Source organism: Panicum virgatum, chromosome 9N (genome assembly GCF_016808335.1).
Source record: "Panicum virgatum strain AP13 chromosome 9N, P.virgatum_v5, whole genome shotgun sequence".
NCBI lineage: Eukaryota > Viridiplantae > Streptophyta > Magnoliopsida > Poales > Poaceae > Panicum > Panicum virgatum.
In genome coordinates this window covers 76,322,004-76,340,955 of record NC_053153.1, presented here as the reverse complement: position 1 = coordinate 76,340,955, position 18,952 = coordinate 76,322,004, and the positions used below count along the sequence as shown (strand labels likewise).

The 18,952-nt window shown below is 50.7% G+C and overlaps 2 protein-coding genes across 3 annotated transcripts; one reads left to right on the top strand and one right to left on the bottom strand.

Annotated features, from left to right (window-relative positions):
- Positions 1 to 2,404: 2,404 nt before the first annotated feature.
- Positions 2,405 to 10,824, top strand: LOC120691628 (protein DETOXIFICATION 27-like). 2 transcript variants are annotated; one of them, XR_005682328.1, is made up of 10 exons: positions 2,405 to 2,870; positions 5,102 to 5,643; positions 5,776 to 5,862; positions 6,004 to 6,060; positions 8,346 to 8,584; positions 8,747 to 8,865; positions 8,943 to 9,029; positions 9,181 to 9,326; positions 10,317 to 10,519; positions 10,575 to 10,824. XR_005682328.1 is itself a non-coding variant. In XM_039974771.1 (8 exons), the coding sequence occupies exons 1-8, from the start codon at positions 2,571 to 2,573 to the stop codon at positions 9,226 to 9,228; spliced, it is 1,479 nt and encodes a 492-aa protein (XP_039830705.1). In that variant the 5' UTR covers positions 2,405 to 2,570; the 3' UTR covers positions 9,229 to 9,550. The 2 variants fall into 2 exon arrangements, 1 of the variants encoding a protein (XP_039830705.1); XM_039974771.1 differs by lacking the exons at positions 10,317 to 10,519; positions 10,575 to 10,824 and having other exon boundaries at positions 9,181 to 9,550.
- On the bottom strand, positions 10,610 to 12,025 carry LOC120691629 (E3 ubiquitin-protein ligase Os03g0188200-like). Its single transcript, XM_039974772.1, has one exon. The coding sequence runs from the start codon at positions 11,909 to 11,911 to the stop codon at positions 10,829 to 10,831; it is 1,083 nt and encodes a 360-aa protein (XP_039830706.1). The 5' UTR covers positions 11,912 to 12,025; the 3' UTR covers positions 10,610 to 10,828.
- Between the last annotated feature and the right edge of the window lie 6,927 nt (positions 12,026 to 18,952).

Sequence of the window (18,952 nt, the reverse complement as noted above, 5' to 3'; positions counted from 1 at the left end):
CAGGAGTTGGGTGCGGGTTCCTGTACTTTCGAAGCAAGGCAGTACTCGGCTTACCGGTTTCGACTACCTCCTACTCCCGGCATGCAGTTAGTACAATTCAAACTCGATCACAGGGCCAGGCAACGAACGGTCCTTAACCGACACAGGCGGGCTAGCCTTTCCCCGCCCGGTCTCCATTTTCTTTTCCTTATCCAACCTATCCCAATATTCCATATACTCAAAATAACGAGATATCCTATACCTCGCGAGTGACCCGAAATCACTCGTCTTCTACCGAGTTGTATTAAGCATAGCATTTCTATCGTCCTCTACATATTAGTATAACTCGAGGAGACCTAGGGATCATGCAACTAGGGTTTCAAATAATTCCTGAACCTAATGCACAAGTAATAGAAACATAATATAGGTGTCATAGTTTGAATTAAAAGGATGTGCACCGGGGCTTGCCTGCGGGCTGCTGCTCAGAGCTAGTGTCCACTGGGCCTTGGGCCGGGTCGTCACGAAACGCCTGCGGGGCTGGCTCCGTCTGCTCCTGCGGCTCCGCGATCACCTCGTATACGACTTCCTCGGTCGCGGATTCTATATGTATGCATATGAAACAATGAGTAAATGTTATGCATATGAGACAACGAGTAAATACTAACATGACTTTGCCACTAGAGGATAAACATTAAACAAATTACAATTTACATAAAAGGCTGCAAATATGGTGCTAATTAACTTTAATCCTAATGCTAGAAACAATTAGAGGCCAAATTATTAATTAGAGCATGATTTACTATAAAATAAAATACGACTAGCAAAGACATTATTAATTGCCTCTTATAATTTGTATAAAAATTTGCATGTGAAATAAATACTATTATACCTATACACATATTTAAGTTTGGTTGCATATTATATTCATATACTAAATTAGGTCCTATGAGTATGAAAATTTTATGGTGGATCACCCATGCTTAAAGTAAGCTACTGCAAAATTTTCATAATTTTTAGATTAACAGATCTATAGAAATTAATTAAGCAAGACTAAACACAATCTAAATTATTGCAGGGGTAAAAAGGTCATTTTGCCACTGTGGATATTTTTCCTCTATAGATCCTACTCTAACAAATCCAACAAAATTTATTTCATATTTTTCGCATTTTTCCTTGAATTTATATGGAATTTACAATTTACAGTCGAAATAAACACAAGATAAATAAAATCCCCCCCTTACCCCACTGACCAGCGGGTCCCACTGGTCAGTGGGAGGGGTTTCTTCCCCACTCAGCCACGCGAACCGCAGCGCGTGGCGGCGCCCAGGCGCAGGGCCAAGCGGCCTGCGGCGGCGGCGACCGGCGGCGGCCCGCGCGGCGGCGCAGCAGCAACGCGGGGTGGGGCCCGCGCGCGCGACCCAGGGCGGCGGGGTGGCCAGCGGCTCCAGTGCCCTAGCGGCGGCGCGAGGCAGAGGAGACGGCGGCGCGGCTCGGGCCGGCGGCGGCGAGGCCAGGCGGCGGCGGAGCGGCGCGGTGAGAGCGTTAGCGGGGTTGGGCGGCCTCGGTGCGCGCGCATGCTGGGCGTGGGGCGGCCTGAGCGCAGCCCGCGCCGTGCGGCGGCGGTAGGCGGGTCGGCCGGCGGCGGCATGGCCGCGTTCCGGCGTCGGTGAAGCAAGAAACGAAGGAAAAAGAGGCGCACGAGCAAGAGCACCTCACCTAGGTTCGATTTGAGCTACTGGACGAAGAAAACCACGGCCGGAGGTGGGTGGTCGGCGTTGAGGTGGATCTCGGGCTCACTGGTGACCGACGGCCGCGAAACCAAGGATTCCCGGTGCTCTGGTCGAGGGGGCTCGCGAAGGAGAGGTCGAGGAGGAGGCTAGGAAGATAGACGAGCTTCGGTTCAAGTGGATTTGGGATTCATGGAGGGAAACTCGCGATTCGGGCTGGCGAGCGCGAGGAGCTTCATGCGTCACCCATGGCGAAACTGAGGAAGGAGAAGGTGAGGAGAGCGAGACGCAGGAGGGAGCGGGGCAGGTGGCGAGCTCAGGAGATGAGCGCGGTCGACTTGGAGTCGCTCGACGGCCGGAAAACCGGGATCGGCCTCCACGACGGCAACGACACGGCGACGGGAGGCTTCGGGAGGCGTCGGCGCCATTACTGCGACGTGCAGCACAGGAAGATGGGAGGTGGGTGTATGACAGGTGGGGTCCACGTGTAAGGAAATTTCTTAATTTGAATCCAAATTTTTGGATTGTTACAGCTCGCTCGCTCGCAACAACGACCACACGTGCCGAAGCGCAGCCCGTTCGTTTCAACAAACATTTGCTTCCGTCGTCGCTGACGCGCACGCGCTGGCTCCGGCGAGGCTGGACTCCCCAGCACAGCCACGCAACTCCAACGGCCCCTTGCCTATTAAAAGCCGGTCTCTCAGGGTCCAATTCGGAGAGAAAGAAAACCAGGCCGACAGACAGGAGTCCCTCCTCCTCCAACAAACATTTTGACTCCGAATTTTGCAGAGCTAGCCTCCCTCCTACCATCCCCCGGAGAGACACAGAGAGAGAGAGAGGCAGGGCTTTGATTCGATCGATACGATGGCCACGGACAAGCAGCGAGGGGACGAGGAGGACGCGTCCCGGGTGGCGCTGCTGCACGCGGACGTGAGGAAGGAGGAGCGGCAGGTGGCGGCGGTGGGCACCGGCGATCTCGGGCGGAGGGTGTGGGAGGAGTCGAGGAAGCTGTGGGTCATCGTGGCGCCGGCCATCTTCAGCCGCGTCGTCACCTACAGCATGAACGTCATCACGCAGGCCTTCGCGGGGCACCTCGGCGACCTCGAGCTCGCCGCCATCTCCATCGCCAACACCGTCGTCGTCGGCTTCAACTTCGGCCTCATGGTACGTGCCCCGCCGCCGCTACCTCCGCGCGGCGCCCGTCCCAGTTTTCCGAATCCAATGCATGCCCCGCTGTGCTAGCTGGCTCGTTTAATTTCGCGACACTTCTATTTTTGGCGGCCGGGCTCCCTAAGAATACCGTTTCAATTTCTCTTCCGCGAAAAGACAGCCAGTCAGCAGCCGCATTCAGTAATCAGTAGTATCCTTTTTTTTTCCAAACTAACATAGCACAATAATGTGACGCAGTTTAGGACTTCGTTCATATATATATGTACAATGTTAGTTCACGTGATCGTCTGTAGTATTTTTTTTTAGAAAAATCCTTTCTCTCAGCTGGTAGCCTAGCTACGTAGAGCATGTGCACGTCTATGGCAGTGGCAGGTGCTGGATCGAGCTAAGGTTAAGATCTGCAAATCTCAGATGGCTGTGGAGTAGTAGCACTAAACACTAGCTGTTGTCCCAGCCACTTGAGTTACAGGGTGTTTGTACGTCTCCTAGAAAGTGAACCGTTTTCCCCTCTTTTACCAGGCGACGCAGCAGCTCAGCTCTGTTGTGGCAATTCTACAGCCTTACGCTCAGGAAACAGTTATCCACGGAAGACACGGCCATAGTTATTTTGAAAAACGACACAACGATAGTGCCAAATCGACGGCCGGCGCATGGTTGGGCACGCCTATTCGGGCATGATCGATATGGATCCTTCCCAATAGCGTACTCAAGTTGCCTCCTGCTTCCTACTCCTTGCCAAACGGGAGTAGCTCGAGCTCTGGATTTTCTTTATGAAGGAATGAACAAACACTAGCTAGCTCTGGCTGAGTGGCTGGTACATCAAGCTGCCGGCTCCTGTTTAGGATTCGCGTCCATTATTGGCCTCGCACGTCGCGCCTCTGGTTCCTCAACTTTTAGCGCTTATCGACAGAGAATCACATAAAGCCCAACTTGTCGTTATTAAGTGACTTGGACAGAATTCAGCCATACGCGTCTTGTTCACCCGTTGTATTCCCTTTGTTCAACGTCAATTTCAGGCTTGGTCAGCATGAACGACTCATATGCATGATAGCTGAATTATTAATCAGCGGGCTAGTTAGTTTCCACGGACAAGGACCCCAGTACAACATTGGCTATTTGCATTGTGGTAGGTTAGTGATTGCATCGTCTTTTTTTAGAACGAAATAAGTTCATCTTTTTGCCCAGCTGGATATAGATATGTAACTGCAAAGAATATGTTCACATTGAACACCGAATTGTACTAGAGCAACAGAAAACAGAACATTGCATTGATTCCCACGATCCCAATCCCAGTTGGTCCCCAAACACGGGAGAGCCATTACTTGCTCGGGATTCACGTGGCAGACTGGTGTTAGATACTTTGAATAGGTTAGGAGTAGATCGAGAGAGTGAGTTATTCAGCTGACGAAAAACTTTGGTGGTAATCGCTGTCGTCTGCCGCCGCCGTGGAGGTCGAAGTCCGGTGGAGAAGACGACGTAGAGACGGCGGCAGCAAGGTCATCAGAGTCGATGTTGTGGAATCTTCCCTCGCTTCAGCGCCCTCTCTTGAGTCTAGGGTTTTGAAGAAATTGAGGCACGATGAACTTTGGTTACAGTGCCCTGTCGTCCCCCTTTTGCTTTTATATTGATGCTGCGCGAAAAGGGGCCCACTTGCCAGCGAATGGCAAGAGCGCCCGCCCCCAATTAGGGCACGTGGATGGAGAAAGACTCGGTCCTTTGACCGTGTTGGAGATCATACTAACACCAGTCTCAGTGCAAGTTTCATTGCACAGTTTCTAAAAACAGAGAACTAGGTAATCGTATCAAGTGGGTTTCATGGTGATGAAACTCTCCTCTCATACCCATGAAACTCCCTCTTCTCTCTTCTCATAATGATCATGCCAAGTCATCAAATTGCTGATATAGCATATACTTCCTCCATTCCAAATTATAAGTCATTCCAAGAATCTTGGAAAGCCAAACCATCTTAAAGTTTGACCAAAATTATAGAGAGAAACACAAAGATTTATGACATCAAATAGGTATACTATAAAAATATAGCTAACAAAGAATCTAATGATATTTAATTGATATCATAAATATTATTATTTTATTATATAATTTTGGTCAAACTTGAAAAACTTTGACTCTCCAAAATTCTTGAAATGACTTATAATTTGGAACGGAGGGAGTAGAATTTAATGCATGGAACTCTCTAGCCTAACAACTATAGCTGACACCTGCAGCTGGGCATGGCGAGCGCGCTGGAGACGCTGTGCGGCCAGGCGTTCGGCGCCCGCAAGTTCCACATGATGGGCGTGTACATGCAGCGGTCCTGGCTCGTGCTCCTCATGTGCGCGGTGGTGCTGCTGCCCATGTACTTCTTCGCGGAGGAGGTGCTGCTCCTGACGGGGCAGCCGCCGGAGCTGTCGGCGATGGCGGGGCGGGTCTCCGTGTGGTTCATCCCGCTCCACCTGTCCTTCGCCTTCCTCTTCCCGCTGCAGCGGTTCCTGCAGTGCCAGATGAAGAACATGGTGAACGCCGTGGTCTCCGCCGCCGCGCTCGCCATCCACGTCCTCGTCAGCTGGCTCTTCGTCGCCAGGTTCCGGTTCGGGCTCGTGGGCATCGCGCTCACGCTCAACTTCTCGTGGTGGGCCACCGCCGCCATGCTCTTCGCCTACGTCTCCTGCGGCGGGTGCCCGGAGACGTGGCACGGCTTCTCCGTCGAGGCCTTCGCGGGGATGTGGGAGTTCGTCAAGCTCTCCTCCGCGTCGGGCGTCATGCTATGGTACGTACATATATACGACGACACTGGTTAAGGAATATAAGGATGACGACACTACACACTGCACCTCAACTAACAGTGTGTGCCGACTCTTTTTATTTTTATTACGTACGATGCCTGCCTGCGTGCCTGCAGCTTGGAGAACTGGTACTACAGGATCCTAATCTTGCTGACTGGAAACCTCAAGAACGCTGCGATTGCAGTGGATGCGCTCTCCATCTGGTACGGTGATTATATTATTCATCGTTTCTCTCGCTCGCTTTGTTTCTAACATCTCCGATCCCTAGCTAGTTACTCATTAGTAAAGCACCCATTGGTCGGAATTACAATCTGACATCGTACATACTCCTGTGCTGCATGCAGCATGACTATTAACGGGTGGGAGATGATGATTCCGCTGGCATTCTTCGCAGGCACCGGGTAAGTTTAATTTTCTCGCTCTACACATTTCGTATTATGCAATGCATGGTGCTTATGCACGCTAGGGCGTAGGGTGGCAAATTTCTTTTTCGTATTAGTACCATCCCGTCGGGTCTATATATTGTCGATCTCCAAGATGTTCATCATGATGGGATAGCAAAGTTACAGACGTGCAGATAGTGGTGGAGCCGGAGGGCCACCAAACTAACGTGTTCTTGGTCCGGTCATGATGCATATTGCATAGGATCCTTATTTTTGCTCGATCTGCGTGCCTTGCTTATTCGGACAGTTCATGGGTTCAACCCCCCCCCCCCCCCCCCCTCTTTTTCGGTCTGGCTTAATTACGGATGACCGTAGGGGAGGCCTCCCTACAGTTGATTTTCCGATCGCTTTTTTTCTTTCTATTTTAGTATTTTTGTCATTTTTAATTAAAAAAATAAAATAAAACTTTTCAGAAAAAAACTGGAGAGAAAATTTTTTGAGAAAATTTGAAAAAAAATGAAGAAAAAACTTTTCATCCAAAAATCAAAATAAAAAAATTGGAAAAATATTTTGTAAAAATTTTTGCATCCAGAATCGAAATAAAAAAGATTGGGAAAAAAACTTTTGCACCAAAAAATCGATAAAAAAGAAAGAAAAAAGGTGTCACCCTAGAGCTCACCGACGCCACCGGCGAGCGCCCCTCACCGCCCCGCCGGAGGCGAGCTCGGGGGAGCACCCTGCGCCGCCACCGGTGAGCGCCCTCGCGAGTGCACTCGGCACCGCTGCCCCCATCCTCCGCGAGCAGCCTTGACGCCACCGCCATCTTCAGTGAGCTCCCTCGCCGCCGCTTCCCCATCCTCCGCGTGCGAGCCGCCGAGTCGCGCATCTCCGTCGCCGGCCGCCGTGCCGCTAGATCCAGAACAAAAAAAAGAGAGTGAGAGGAAGAGAAAAGGGAATGGGAGGGGAAATATCACGGGAGGGGGCTAGCCGCTGGGGAGAGGGTGGGTAGGAGTCATGTTGGAACCCGCCATATTGGAGATCGACCGTGAGTTTGAGTGCGGTTGGGTCACCCGTAAATTCATCATTGGGCTCTTCTTGGTTGCTTTCTCGCTGACACGCACGCCCCGTGCCTTTGTAGGCTCTCCGTGTTGCCGTTTACTACTAGATAGCTCCGCTCAAAAAAAAAAGCTAGTTTGTACCCCGGATATGCAGCCTCGCAGCGTGCGCTCGATCTGCGTCGCACTGTGCGAAGTCAAACGCTTGCGTTGTCGAGCATTTTCCTATCTAGCTTCTGTCAGTTGGCGGCACTGTACCGCGACCACTTGCTTTGGTGTGAGCACCGTACCACAGTCCACAGCACCGTAGGAGCTTGAGCAGTGGAGCTTGAGCAGTCGCTCTCTGCTCCGTGTGGCCGTGCACAGCGCCCGCTACCTACGTAGCCGCGACCATGTGCATCTCTCGTCGCGAAACGTGCCAACAGGCAAGGCCCCCGTACGTCCTTGCATTGTCACGGTGGTTGATTGAGAAACAACCATCCTGTAATAAACGTGTTCACCGGACTTAGAAAGGAAGGTGGGGGCGCAGGGATGCTCTGCTCAGGTGTTTGCTGTGGGCGAGTGCCGAGTGACGTCCGTCTAGTCTGCCGGCTTATCCTCTGCGACGGGGCCAAGTAGCCCAATGTTGCAGGGGCAGCGGGCAGCACGAACGAACGGTGATTACCTGACATGTTTGGCATGCAAGATGCAGGGTCCAGTGGTCCAAAGACTATACGTCAACTGTGAAAAAAAACTCTACCCGGGGTGTGAAACAGACCCCACCGTTTTTTCATTAAGAGGAAGACTAACCAGCTAACCGAGTAGAGAAAACTCACAAATCCTACCCCATGCCCGAATGGGTCAAATCTTGCGACGAGCACAGCAAGAGAGTTTTTTTTTCTTCCAACAGCCTGAAATTAGCTTCTGATAAGATTCGAACTCAGAACCTGCTGGGAGCGCGACGCTACCGAGCCAGGCTAGCCAACTCAACCACCCGGCCTTTGGCTATACGTCGACTGTGTCCGGTACATTGTAGAGGCAACAGCGAGTAGGTGGGATCGATTTTGTTTCGCTTCGTTTTATGCGAGTAATTGGCCGGCGGTGCGATTGTACCTGAACGGACACGTTTTTTTTTCATTACCATGCTGCGTAACACACAAGTTGTTCACCATGAGAGATGGTAGGATGCAGCTGTTCAGTACGGCGGGTTTTTTAAAAAAAAAAACAGTGCTAACATTGGGATTCGGTGGTCGATTTCGATCCTTGCAGGGTGCGTGTGGCGAACGAGCTCGGCGCCGGCAACGGCAGGGCCGCCAGGTTCGCGACCATCGTGTCGTCTGTCACCTCGCTGGTGATCGGGCTCTTCTTCTGGGTGCTCATCATGGGCCTCCACGACAAGTTCGCCTTCATCTTCACCTCCAGCTCCGTCGTGCTCGACGCCGTCGACCACCTCTCCGTTCTCCTCGCCTTCACCGTCCTCCTCAACAGCATCCAGCCCGTCCTCTCAGGTCAGTAGTGTGTGCGCGGTTTCACATTTTTCTTCTATGGGCCCGACAATTCTGCGGGCCTGACAAACAGCCCATGTTGGCCCATAAGTTACACGACTATTAACCCAATAGGCTACTGAAGGCTGATCGTCCTTTCATGAATGAAAATGAATCATCCATCAGGTGTGGCCGTTGGGTCCGGTTGGCAATCCATGGTGGCCTACGTCAACATCGGCTGCTACTACCTCATCGGCATTCCCCTGGGCATTCTGCTCGGATGGCTCTTCAACCTCGGCGTGCTGGTACGTTGTGAACCGTGCAGCACATCCCTCTCGCCGGCCACTTTTCTCCCGACCATGACCACGAAACCTTTCTGCAGGGAATCTGGGCGGGCATGATCGGCGGAACCGCCGTCCAGACGCTCATCCTGGCCATCATCACGGTCCGCTGCGACTGGGAAAAGGAGGTCAGCCACCCTACACAGCTTCCCCCCAAACTGCAACAACACATTTATTTCTGACGAAGTGCTGTAGATCCAATCGAGAAAAACCAGGTGTTTTCTGAATGTCGTTCGTCTATGGAGAGCTAACGATTTTGGGGGTGGTTTCGTTTTGCAGGCCATAATCGCGAGCACGCGCATGGACAAGCTGTCGCAAGTTCGGTGATGGCCTGTGTCACCGATTTTTTTGCTGAATGGAAGAACAAGAAGCTCCTCAAGGGAAGCCATGTAACGGGGAGGACAGCTTCCGGCGTGAAGACCGAGGTTGGCTTGGCTCTAATGCCTGATCTATTGTTGGCTTTGCTTGTTTCGCTGATGAGTTCTGTAACCATCATCTTCTGGTTAGGCGAGAACATTTCTCGTCTTTGCGCCAGCACAACGTGCGAGCATGTCCCATCCAAAAGAAAAAAACATCAAGCACGCCAAACTAGACGTATAGCCCGTGCATTTGCGCGGCTAGTATTGAAAATTCAAAAATTTACATGTCGTTGTATCCTTACTTAAAAATTATACTATTTTTCACCATACATCATTCTGTTCATTATCGTAAATTATGTCTTATTGTTGGTTAAAACAATTCAAATATGATATACCTGTAATAACAATTTGATTTTTTGAGATTTAATAATATTATGCATATAATTATTCTTATTTTCGTTTTATTTTGATTGATTGTTGTTAGCTTTAGTTTTTATTAATAGTATATGTTTGTAACTAATACATAGCTAAATGATATTTTATATTTAATTTTTCATAATGGCATTGGTGGGTGATTTTTAATTAGGCACATGGGTATTTTAGGCTAATTTTATCATAATGGCAGGGTAATTTTTATTTTTCTATTTTTCTCCGATTAACGTGGAAATTCTAGGATTTGAGAGTGAACGTGAAGGCTCCGTTTGTAGCTTTAGTTTTTATTAATAGTATATGTTTGTAACTGATACATAGTTAAATGGTATTTTATATCTAATTTTTCATAATGGCATTGATGGGTGATTTTTAGTTAGGCACAGGAGTATTTTAGGCTAATTTTTATCATAATGGCAGTGGTGGATACTTTTATTTTTCTATTTTTCTCCGATTAACGTGGGAATTTCTAGGCTTTGAGAGCGAACGTGGAGGCTCTGTTTGTTGGCCAAATAATAAGATAAAGATAGATAGATGGATTTTCCATAAAGGAAAAGGAAATCTGAAATATGTTTGTCGATCTCCCTTCCGGTGTGTGCCTTTCATCCCATTCTCTCGTTGTTTCAGTTTGTGCGGGGCCACGGCCCAGTGATGGCTTTGGCTACTGCTTGATGCATGCTCGTATCATTGCTACGGGATAAAGTCGCCTAGGCGCTGACCCTTTCGCGTGCGACTATTGCGAACACTGTTTCTTTGTCGGTATACATCCTTCAAGGAGTTCTCTTTGACCGCCGGCCAATGATGCTCCGGCGACCGGCGGTGCGGTGTAAGTTTGGCAATCAAAGCCTTCCAAGTAACTGATGGTGCTGTAATTTCTGGCCGCAGATACAGAGAGAAACAGGAGTATGAAGTACTGCTAATGGCCTATTTAAGGAGCATTACTCGATCGCCAAAAGAATCTTACAATTCTGGGAGGCATTCAAATCGAGATCGGACATTTTTATGATGTACACTATGCAGAACCTAATCTTGTTTGCAGGTACCAGGATGCAAGCATCACACCTGCTGATTGTACAGCTTGCACGGTCTTGTACCAGTACCACACAGATCATCCTTACAGGCACGCGAAAGTAAATCAATCAGACCTGGCTTAACGCGCCAAGATCAGATTTCTCCTTGTCGTCCACAGCAGCAGAGCCTGATCCGCCGGGCTGTTCTGCCGGCGCTCCAGTGATCGGGACGATCCGCTTGCTGCCGCCGTGCTCCTCCGGGGCATCCGGATCAGCGCGGCCCTGCCGCTGCCACGACACGGACCGCCAGAACGACGCCAGCCACCGCGGCGTCCGCTCCACAGCGGCGTCGGGGGTGTACCCGGCGAGGCTCGCGGCGCGCCGGTGCCTCCGGACGGCGGCGAGCTCCTTCATGACGTGCTCCGGCAGCCGCAGCGTGTGGCGGTCCGGCCGCATGTCCATGGCCGACTGCGTCCGCCGGAAGTGGAACTCGTGGGACCGCGCCGCGCCGAAGCTCATGACGGACTCGGGCGTGAACGGGGCCACGAGGCACGCCTCGTCTCGCTCGTCCACCTCCTCGTCCGGCGGCTCTTCCCGCACCGCCCCGTGGCGCGCCGTCGGGTCGCAGCTCTCGGCGGTGGCCGCCGGAGGCGAGACGACGGTGAGGTCGGCGCGGCAGAGCGGGCACGTGACGGCGCCGGCGAGCCAGGGGTCGATGCAGTCCGGGTGGAAGACGTGGCAGCAGGCCGGGAGCACGCGGAGCTCGTCGTGGTCCTCGAACGCGGCGAGGCAGACCGCGCACTCGAGCGGCCCTGACTTGGCCGCCACGCGCGCCTTGACGTCGCCGTAGACCGCGGTGGGGAACGACTCCACGGTGCCCCTGTCGAGACCGGCGCGGTCCGCCCGGGCGGCTCCGGCGGCGGCGGCGGCCCGCTGATCCGGGGCGTAGCGGGACGGCCGGCGCGGGGGAGGGCGCGCCTGCGCGCAGCGGTTGATGTAGATGGAGAAGAGCGTGAGGACGACCAAGGCGGAGATGAGGACGACGAGCACGATCATCGTGGTCGGCGTGAACCCGCCGGCGGTCCTGGAGCGGTGGCCGCCGCCGCTCGTGTTGTTCTTGATCGGCTGGGCGAGAGACGGCCGCGCGGCGGTGGATAGAAGCAGGAGCAGGACGAGGAGCGGTGGCGCGAAACCGCGGCGAGCCATCGGCATCCCCCGGGGAGGGGTGGATCGCCGGCGGCCGGAGGGATCTGGCCGATCGCGTGGTTATGGAGGGGCTGGATCGGAGAGAGAGAGAGAGAGAGAGAGAGAGAGAGAGAGAGAGAGAGAGAGGTTTTGAAGGAAGCAGAGGTGTTTAACTACGCGGAGCGCAGTGTAACGCATGCGACGCGAGACGGGGACACCGCGCGCGTGGAGAGCGGGGCCGGCCGGTCAGTGGCCGCGTGGGGACTACGGAGCTGGTCGGGGCCGCGTGGTGGTGCCGCTGACGTTCTACCGCGCGCATGCATGATTTCAGCTGAAGCCTAGCTAGCGAACGAATAAACAGGAAGTTTTTTCGTGGTTTTGATAATGCAGTTCCTTACGGAGCTGGATCACTCTCCCAGAAAAAAAAAGGAGAGAAAGAAACTTGAAGCCGAGTCTCGTCGAGCCGTCGAGGTCTCTTGCGACCTGAATTGACCATGTCCACACTGTGGCGCACAGTGATGGCAGCTGCACACCACTTGGCACCGTCTCCAGATGGAACAAATTAAACGCTCTTGCTTGCCAAATAGTGAATGGCCTTTGCAAGCGGCGCGACCTTTTTGAAGTCGTTTTCCACCGCCACATCAAGGACGAGCGAAGCGAGCTCTACCTTCCGACCGAAAGGCTCCCAAAGCAGAAAGCATCGAACCTCCCGATTGGACGGCATTATATGCAAGCAAAGCTGAAGCTTTTTGGCAGAGTTTATCTGCGATCAGATCGCTCTCCGACAGTCCGACCGGCCTGCCTCCCGTGTGCGGTATGTGTCCATGCCGATGTCACTGTTACTTTGCTGGTTTGCTGCCTCCCAGGTTTGGCAGCTTTGAAACTTTATTCATCCGTAGTAATTAGCTTAGTTTCTGGTTGTAATATCTTGTGCACCAGATTACATACAATACAACTGTAATTTCTTCCCTCTGTAAAATATCCTTTTGGGCAAATAAACACTCCACAATGACACCGGCATGCATCCGGCTGCAAATGACAGCTCCACTCCACGCATCCGCAGGCTCATCATCTGTGACTGCATCTCGGTCTCCTCGCGAGCTCGGCAGCCACTAGGGCACCGGCCGGGAGGTAAATAAAGGCACGTCACGTGGGAAGCTCGCCGGGCTCACGGACACCGGCAAGAAGGGGAATTGAAGAGAAGCGCCGGAGGCGGCGGGTTCTCGACGACCGCGGTTCGGGAGAGCAGCGGTGACTGCGTGCGGGAGCGCCGGCGGCGCGTGGGGCAAGCAGATGGCGGCGTCTCGATCGCACGGAGGAGTTGACAGACGACGGGAATATATGCTCCCGATAGTTGTCGTTTTCTTTTCCAGACCTTCTCACACGATTATTTTTTTACACCGGTATTAGATCAAACCTCACGCAATTTTAGTGTGCTAACCACTAACCCAAACAGACTGTTAAGCTCACCGGTGGAAAATGATTAGGAAGTGTAATTTACCAGTGATTTAGCTCTAATACCTGCCGTCCAAACGGGCCCTGAAAAGAAAAGGAACCAGTATGTGGTTGAGATAACATGTGAGACGACCGTCCAACTTGGATGGTTGGTTGCAGTTGCAGTGTGAAATCCAAAACCCCTTTGCCAACAACTAACCACTGCGACTCTGCGAGTGCCATTGAAATCGTTTTAAAGTGTGACGCGGTCATGCTGTTTTGATCTGAATCGTTCAACGCTCCATCCACCAACAATGTGTTAGATCTCTGACATTTTTTTTCTTTATTGGTGCTGTGGCGTAGTCAATGTGAATTTTATTCGGTGGTACCTCCGTACCTGACGCTATAGCTTGGAATCCCTCTCCATCATGTCGCATAAATTATACTAGGATGCAAGTTAGGATAACGGATTGGAAATGTGGACGGGCGACTTCATGCGGGGCAGAATTTTTTATTTCAATGCGCATATATCGCTTTAATTTTTATATTTCAGGATTATTAGTTTTTTTTAGGGGGTTCAGGATTATTAGTTAGGTTGGCTTATTATCAGCGCGTAGCCGCAGTATTTTTTTTAGAGGAGCCCGTACAAAATGCCAGGCGAGAGAAGGATGGACTAAATAAGCCCATCAGCCCAACGCTGCTTACGGGATGGGCTCACGACTCTCCTAGACTAAATAAACCCATCAGACCAACACTGCTCATGGGCCGGCGGACATTTAAAAACGTTTCCTTCCAGAGATACATCGCGCCAAAGTTTGAGATGCGACAAGTTGGGTCTTCCGCCTTCGTCCTTTTTTTTCATTTTTTTTTTGCAAAAACGGACTTATGTGTACCATCTTGCATTCGTTATGAGTTTGATGAACACAAAACAATTGTGGATTTCTGGATACGGAGAGGAGTACGGTCGTCGCAGGCGATGATCGTCGCAGCAACTTGGAGCCGCTTGCTAACTGCACAGATCAAGCTGACGAGCGTCTGAACTCTGTCCTCTGCAACGCGAATAATTCAGTGCAAGGACTGGCTGGCCAGAGCATCGTATTCCCTGGGGATAGCCAACACACGCACGAACATCTCCATCCGTGGCAGAATAGGTGGGCAGAGAGGGAAGCAGAGGATCTGCGTCGTCACGAGCAGCGGCACTGCACACTGGCACAACATTGCCGCATCGCGCGCCATCATTGATACCTCCGTGGTACGCGCGCACCGCACGATGGAATCACAAAGCCCTAGCAAGGCTTAGGGTTCCAGCGGCGCCGGTCGATCATTGTGCTGCTATGTGGCTCTACCGTGGCCAGCGGAGTGATGTCACGTCGGCGAAAGGCACGCGACGCGACGGCCTAATAAGCAGCAGCAGCAGCAGCTACACGCAAGGACGGACGCGTACTGTTTGGAGCCGACCCAGCTGGCCCGCGCCACCGTGCTCTCTCTCCCGTTGGATCCAGCAGTCCTCCCGTCCATCCATGGGGAGCAAGAATTGGACGACGACGCTGCCTGCCCCCGGCATGGCCGGACCTCGCCAGGCCTGCACGTAGAACGTGCCAAGGTGGTCGTAGGTGCTACGCTCGCAACGATGCCGAGGCGCGCGGCATGATTGCGCCGATCGCCGTCGCTCCGCGGCCTCATGATTCGGAGGCCGCGAATAATTTGACGGCGACACGCACCTCCCCTGCTGCCGCGCTCGTGCTCCCCTGCCGTGCCGCCGCCGTGACCGCCGCGCCTGGGGAATTGTAGCCCGCGTACGGGCTGCCACTGCGCTAGGCGGCGCGGCAGGGAAGAAAAGGATCGGCGCCTCCGGCCCCCTTTCACGTCCTGTCTCCGGCCGGGGCTCACGGCCGGCTCCGGGTCGGCTCGCCCCCGAACGTCGCCATTGCCGTCCGTTGCTTCGCTGCGCTGCCGCGACGGAACGGATCGGAGCCATCGTGTTTCGTCAGGGGCTCAGGGCGAGGACGACTGGTGGCCGAACCAACCGAGAGTGGCCTCTCCGCCGGACGCCGGGGCCTGCCACGGGCCACGGCGTGCGGCGAGGGCACCGGCGTCGTCGATCGTCGTACCGCACGTGCCGTCCGTACCGGCTAGCCGCGCGCGTGGAATCGCATAGCCAGAAGGGACTGCCAGCACGGACGGGCCGGGGCCCCGGCGGCGTTCCCCGTGGGAATAAAGCTCGGGGCCGTGCGGCGCACGGTGGGTCAGTGGCGGGGCGCTGCCGCTGCCGCAGCTGGGAACAGGAGAGCGCACAATGACACACACCCCTGCGGGCCGGGGCAGACACGACGCGACGCGAGTTGGGGGCGAGCGAGAAAAGTGGGCGCGGCGGCCAGTGGGTGGTGGTTCTCTCCAGTAGGCGGCTGGGCCAGCGTGCACGAGCTCGAGAGACTGTGTGGCTCGGAACTTCGGAAGCGCCCGGTGTACCGCGCGCGCGGGCAGACCCGGCCCCGCCGGCCGGTACAAGAACAATTCTGTGTGCGGATTCTTGTCACGTTAGGCTACCCCGCTGCTGCGCTGCTGCTGCTGCTGCTGCTCGCTAGCACTACTGTCACTCTCGTGTCCCAACGAAATGCGTGCATCAACCAAGCAATGCAACGCAGTCTAAACGGAATCATGTGATGTATAACCTCAGCCACACACAAAACCTAGGGAATGTACTAGGAGAGCACACGCATGCCACGACACCATACATAGGCTCGACGCATTAGGCGCCTAGCTTAGCTAGGGGTTCAGTGTCGACAGAGAGGAGGCGATCAAGATTAACAACGGTAGCTATGGATTTCGCATGTGTTGAGGGATTCCGTCCCGTGCCGACATCGATCGGTTCCAGTTAACAAACCAACCCTACGCCTCGATCGGCTACTTATACCCGCTCCGCTCTGCTGGCTGGCTGCAGTTTTTTTTTAAATAACTACTAGTGCGTGCAAGTGAGCGATCGGGCTTGTCCGTTGCATGACTTTCAAGGGCTTGCAGGTTTGGATTGGTTAGCAGTTACCTGGAATGCATCCCATGGCAGCAGTTTCAATTTCCTTCTCTTTATCTCCGATCCCTACCTATGAAAAGCAAGAAGAGTATGAGCTGGGGACACTAGCCGTCTCTGTTTCTGTCTTTGTGAGCAAACTGACGCATGCATGCCTACGCACCACACAGCCCTCCAACTGGGCTCTGAATGATCGATCGAGCAGGGAATTCTCTGATGATCATCGTTTCCAAATTGACATGGCCGATCCTTTTCATCGCATAAAAATCTTGGCATCACGAGCTACATGTGTAGCTAAAGTTGAGTACGTCCTAAACTTTAGCACATATTAGCACTCGTACATATGCTAAAGTTTTTGAGTTTTGATAAACTAGTGAGATGATCTGCGTATTTGCGCGGCTAGTATTGATATTCTAAATATATATTGTATTTTTTATCTAATTATATTCATAAACTTAAAATTTTCTGATCAGATGCTACTTGCTTTAGTAATCAAGAGTGCTTCTCTGCTACTAGTACCTAATCTTTCTTTGTTAATGATGTGGCCGCATGGCAAGCGTACAACCCTAATCCTGTCACGACTGTCTATCTCTTCGATCTTGGCTACTACCATTCGTTGTAGTAGTAGTAACATGTTTCTTATCTACCAGCCCTTGCAGTAATGCTGCCCACTGCTCAGTTCAACTGACTCAGTTGTTCTTTTGCTACCTTCCCTACTTTATTATCCTCTTGGTCATATGTTGCTACTATATTTAATTTTGTCGTCTGTTGCATGGCGCCATGCCTCCATGGTTTAGTTTCTGTTGGGGAACAATCGATCTAAGTTTTTTGCTTTTTGGAAGCCAACAAATCTTCATAGTGCAGAGTACAAGATTTCGTTCAGAATTTCAGTAATCTATGTTCATGTTTAAGGCCAATGAACTTACTATATACCAATCATGGCTTGATCGATATTGTCTTGGTTCATGATCTACTTGTGGTGTTAGTTTTTTTTTAGCTTGTGGTGTTAATTGTGAGGTGTGGTAGTATCTTGTAGCAATGTCGGCAACAAACCTTTGGACTAATGTCAAGAACCCTCCCTCGGCAAGGATAGAGATGCATGAGGATTGCGAAAAAGGGTTAGATTGGACGTGCAGTGGCCTTGAGCTTGCATTGGGCCTGCATACAGGCACGTTTAGACTTCATCAGTAGGCAGTAGGTGATGGACAGTCTCCAGACTCCACGGAGGATGAAGAAGCTTGCGGCGCAACACTTACCCTTGCTCTTAGCCTCCAACTCTGTGGTCCTCATCGATAGCCCAACTTTGACCACCCTCTCATCATGATCACTGCAGGCCAGGTGGTAGTCTAATATAGTGCAAAGACTAGAATTATCTTGTTTATTTTGACCAATAATTATATAATCGTGAATGTGTATTTGGCATTATGGTAATATAATAAGATATATGTGTGGTAAAATATGTTAATTATTTGTGTAGCTAGTATCATATAGGTATGCACGATATGTAGCTTGATATGCAAAACGATGAATAGATTTATATTTATAAATAGAACGATGGATAGATTTATATTTATAAATAGAAATATATTTTAGTGGAACTGATGGGTAATTTATAAACATATATATATGTGTGTGTGTATTTTAGGATAATTTTTTCGTAATGGCAGTGGTGGATAATTATATTTTATTTTTCTCTCCAATTAACGTGGAAATTGTTAGACCTTGAGAGCGAACGTTGAGGCTTCGTTTGTTGTACAAATAATAAGATAAAGATTTAGTCCACCCATTAGCACTTGGATCCAAACAGAGCCTAAATGGGCAACAAATTTAGTCCACCCCATTAGCACATACTAGCCTATCAACCTGTGCTCCCGCACGGGCTAATTAGATTTAATATAAGAATGAGATCAATAATTATAATTATCCATCTCACGTCTTTTTTCATATATCAAATATTTTAACACATACTTTAGAATATATATTTATCATTATCTAGTTACTAGATTTTATTTTGCATCACACTTCCATATGTATTCAATATATATTTAGTTGAACTATTTGTTTGTGAATAGGTATTATTTCTCTCTTCAATCATACATGAATACATGGTGACATATCATTTTAGCATTTTTGCATAAACAATAATATAAAAAATATATTAATAATGATAGAAATAGTAATTTAAAATTTTATATTGGTGCACTTTAGTATTATATTATTATTATATAATTCAGATTCAGGTTTACGGTAACTTGTAATAATAATGAGATAATTGTGTAATTTATATACAAATTTAGGAGGTATTTGTATTATTTTTATAATGGTATAGGTGGGTAATTTACATAAAGATTAGGGGGTTACTTTAGATTTTCTTTTATAATGGCAGAGGTGGGTAATTTAGATATATATTTAGGTGGTTACTTTAGTCTATTATTATAATGACAGAGGTGAGTAATTTATTAGAAAAGATAACAGATCCGATGGTTTATAATTAGAGTTGTTGGATTGATGGCTGGATGTTCCTGATTTTTGTGAGAATTTATATAATTTCTCTATTTTTTAGAGTGTCTACTTAAAATCCTAGGCAGATTCATGTGAAGATTCTAAAG

Bases quoted from the DNA above. Each gene is read 5' to 3' on its own strand.
- LOC120691628 (XM_039974771.1), top strand. From the start codon at position 2,571: ATGGCCACGGACAAGCAGCGAGGGGACGAGGAGGACGCGTCCCGGGTG. The intron at 5,644-5,775 runs GTACGTACATAT...GCGTGCCTGCAG, and splicing joins GCGTCGGGCGTCATGCTATG to CTTGGAGAACTGGTACTACA. The intron at 8,866-8,942 runs GTACGTTGTGAA...ACCTTTCTGCAG, and splicing joins TCTTCAACCTCGGCGTGCTG to GGAATCTGGGCGGGCATGAT.
- LOC120691629 (XM_039974772.1), bottom strand. From the start codon at position 11,911: ATGCCGATGGCTCGCCGCGGTTTCGCGCCACCGCTCCTCGTCCTGCTC.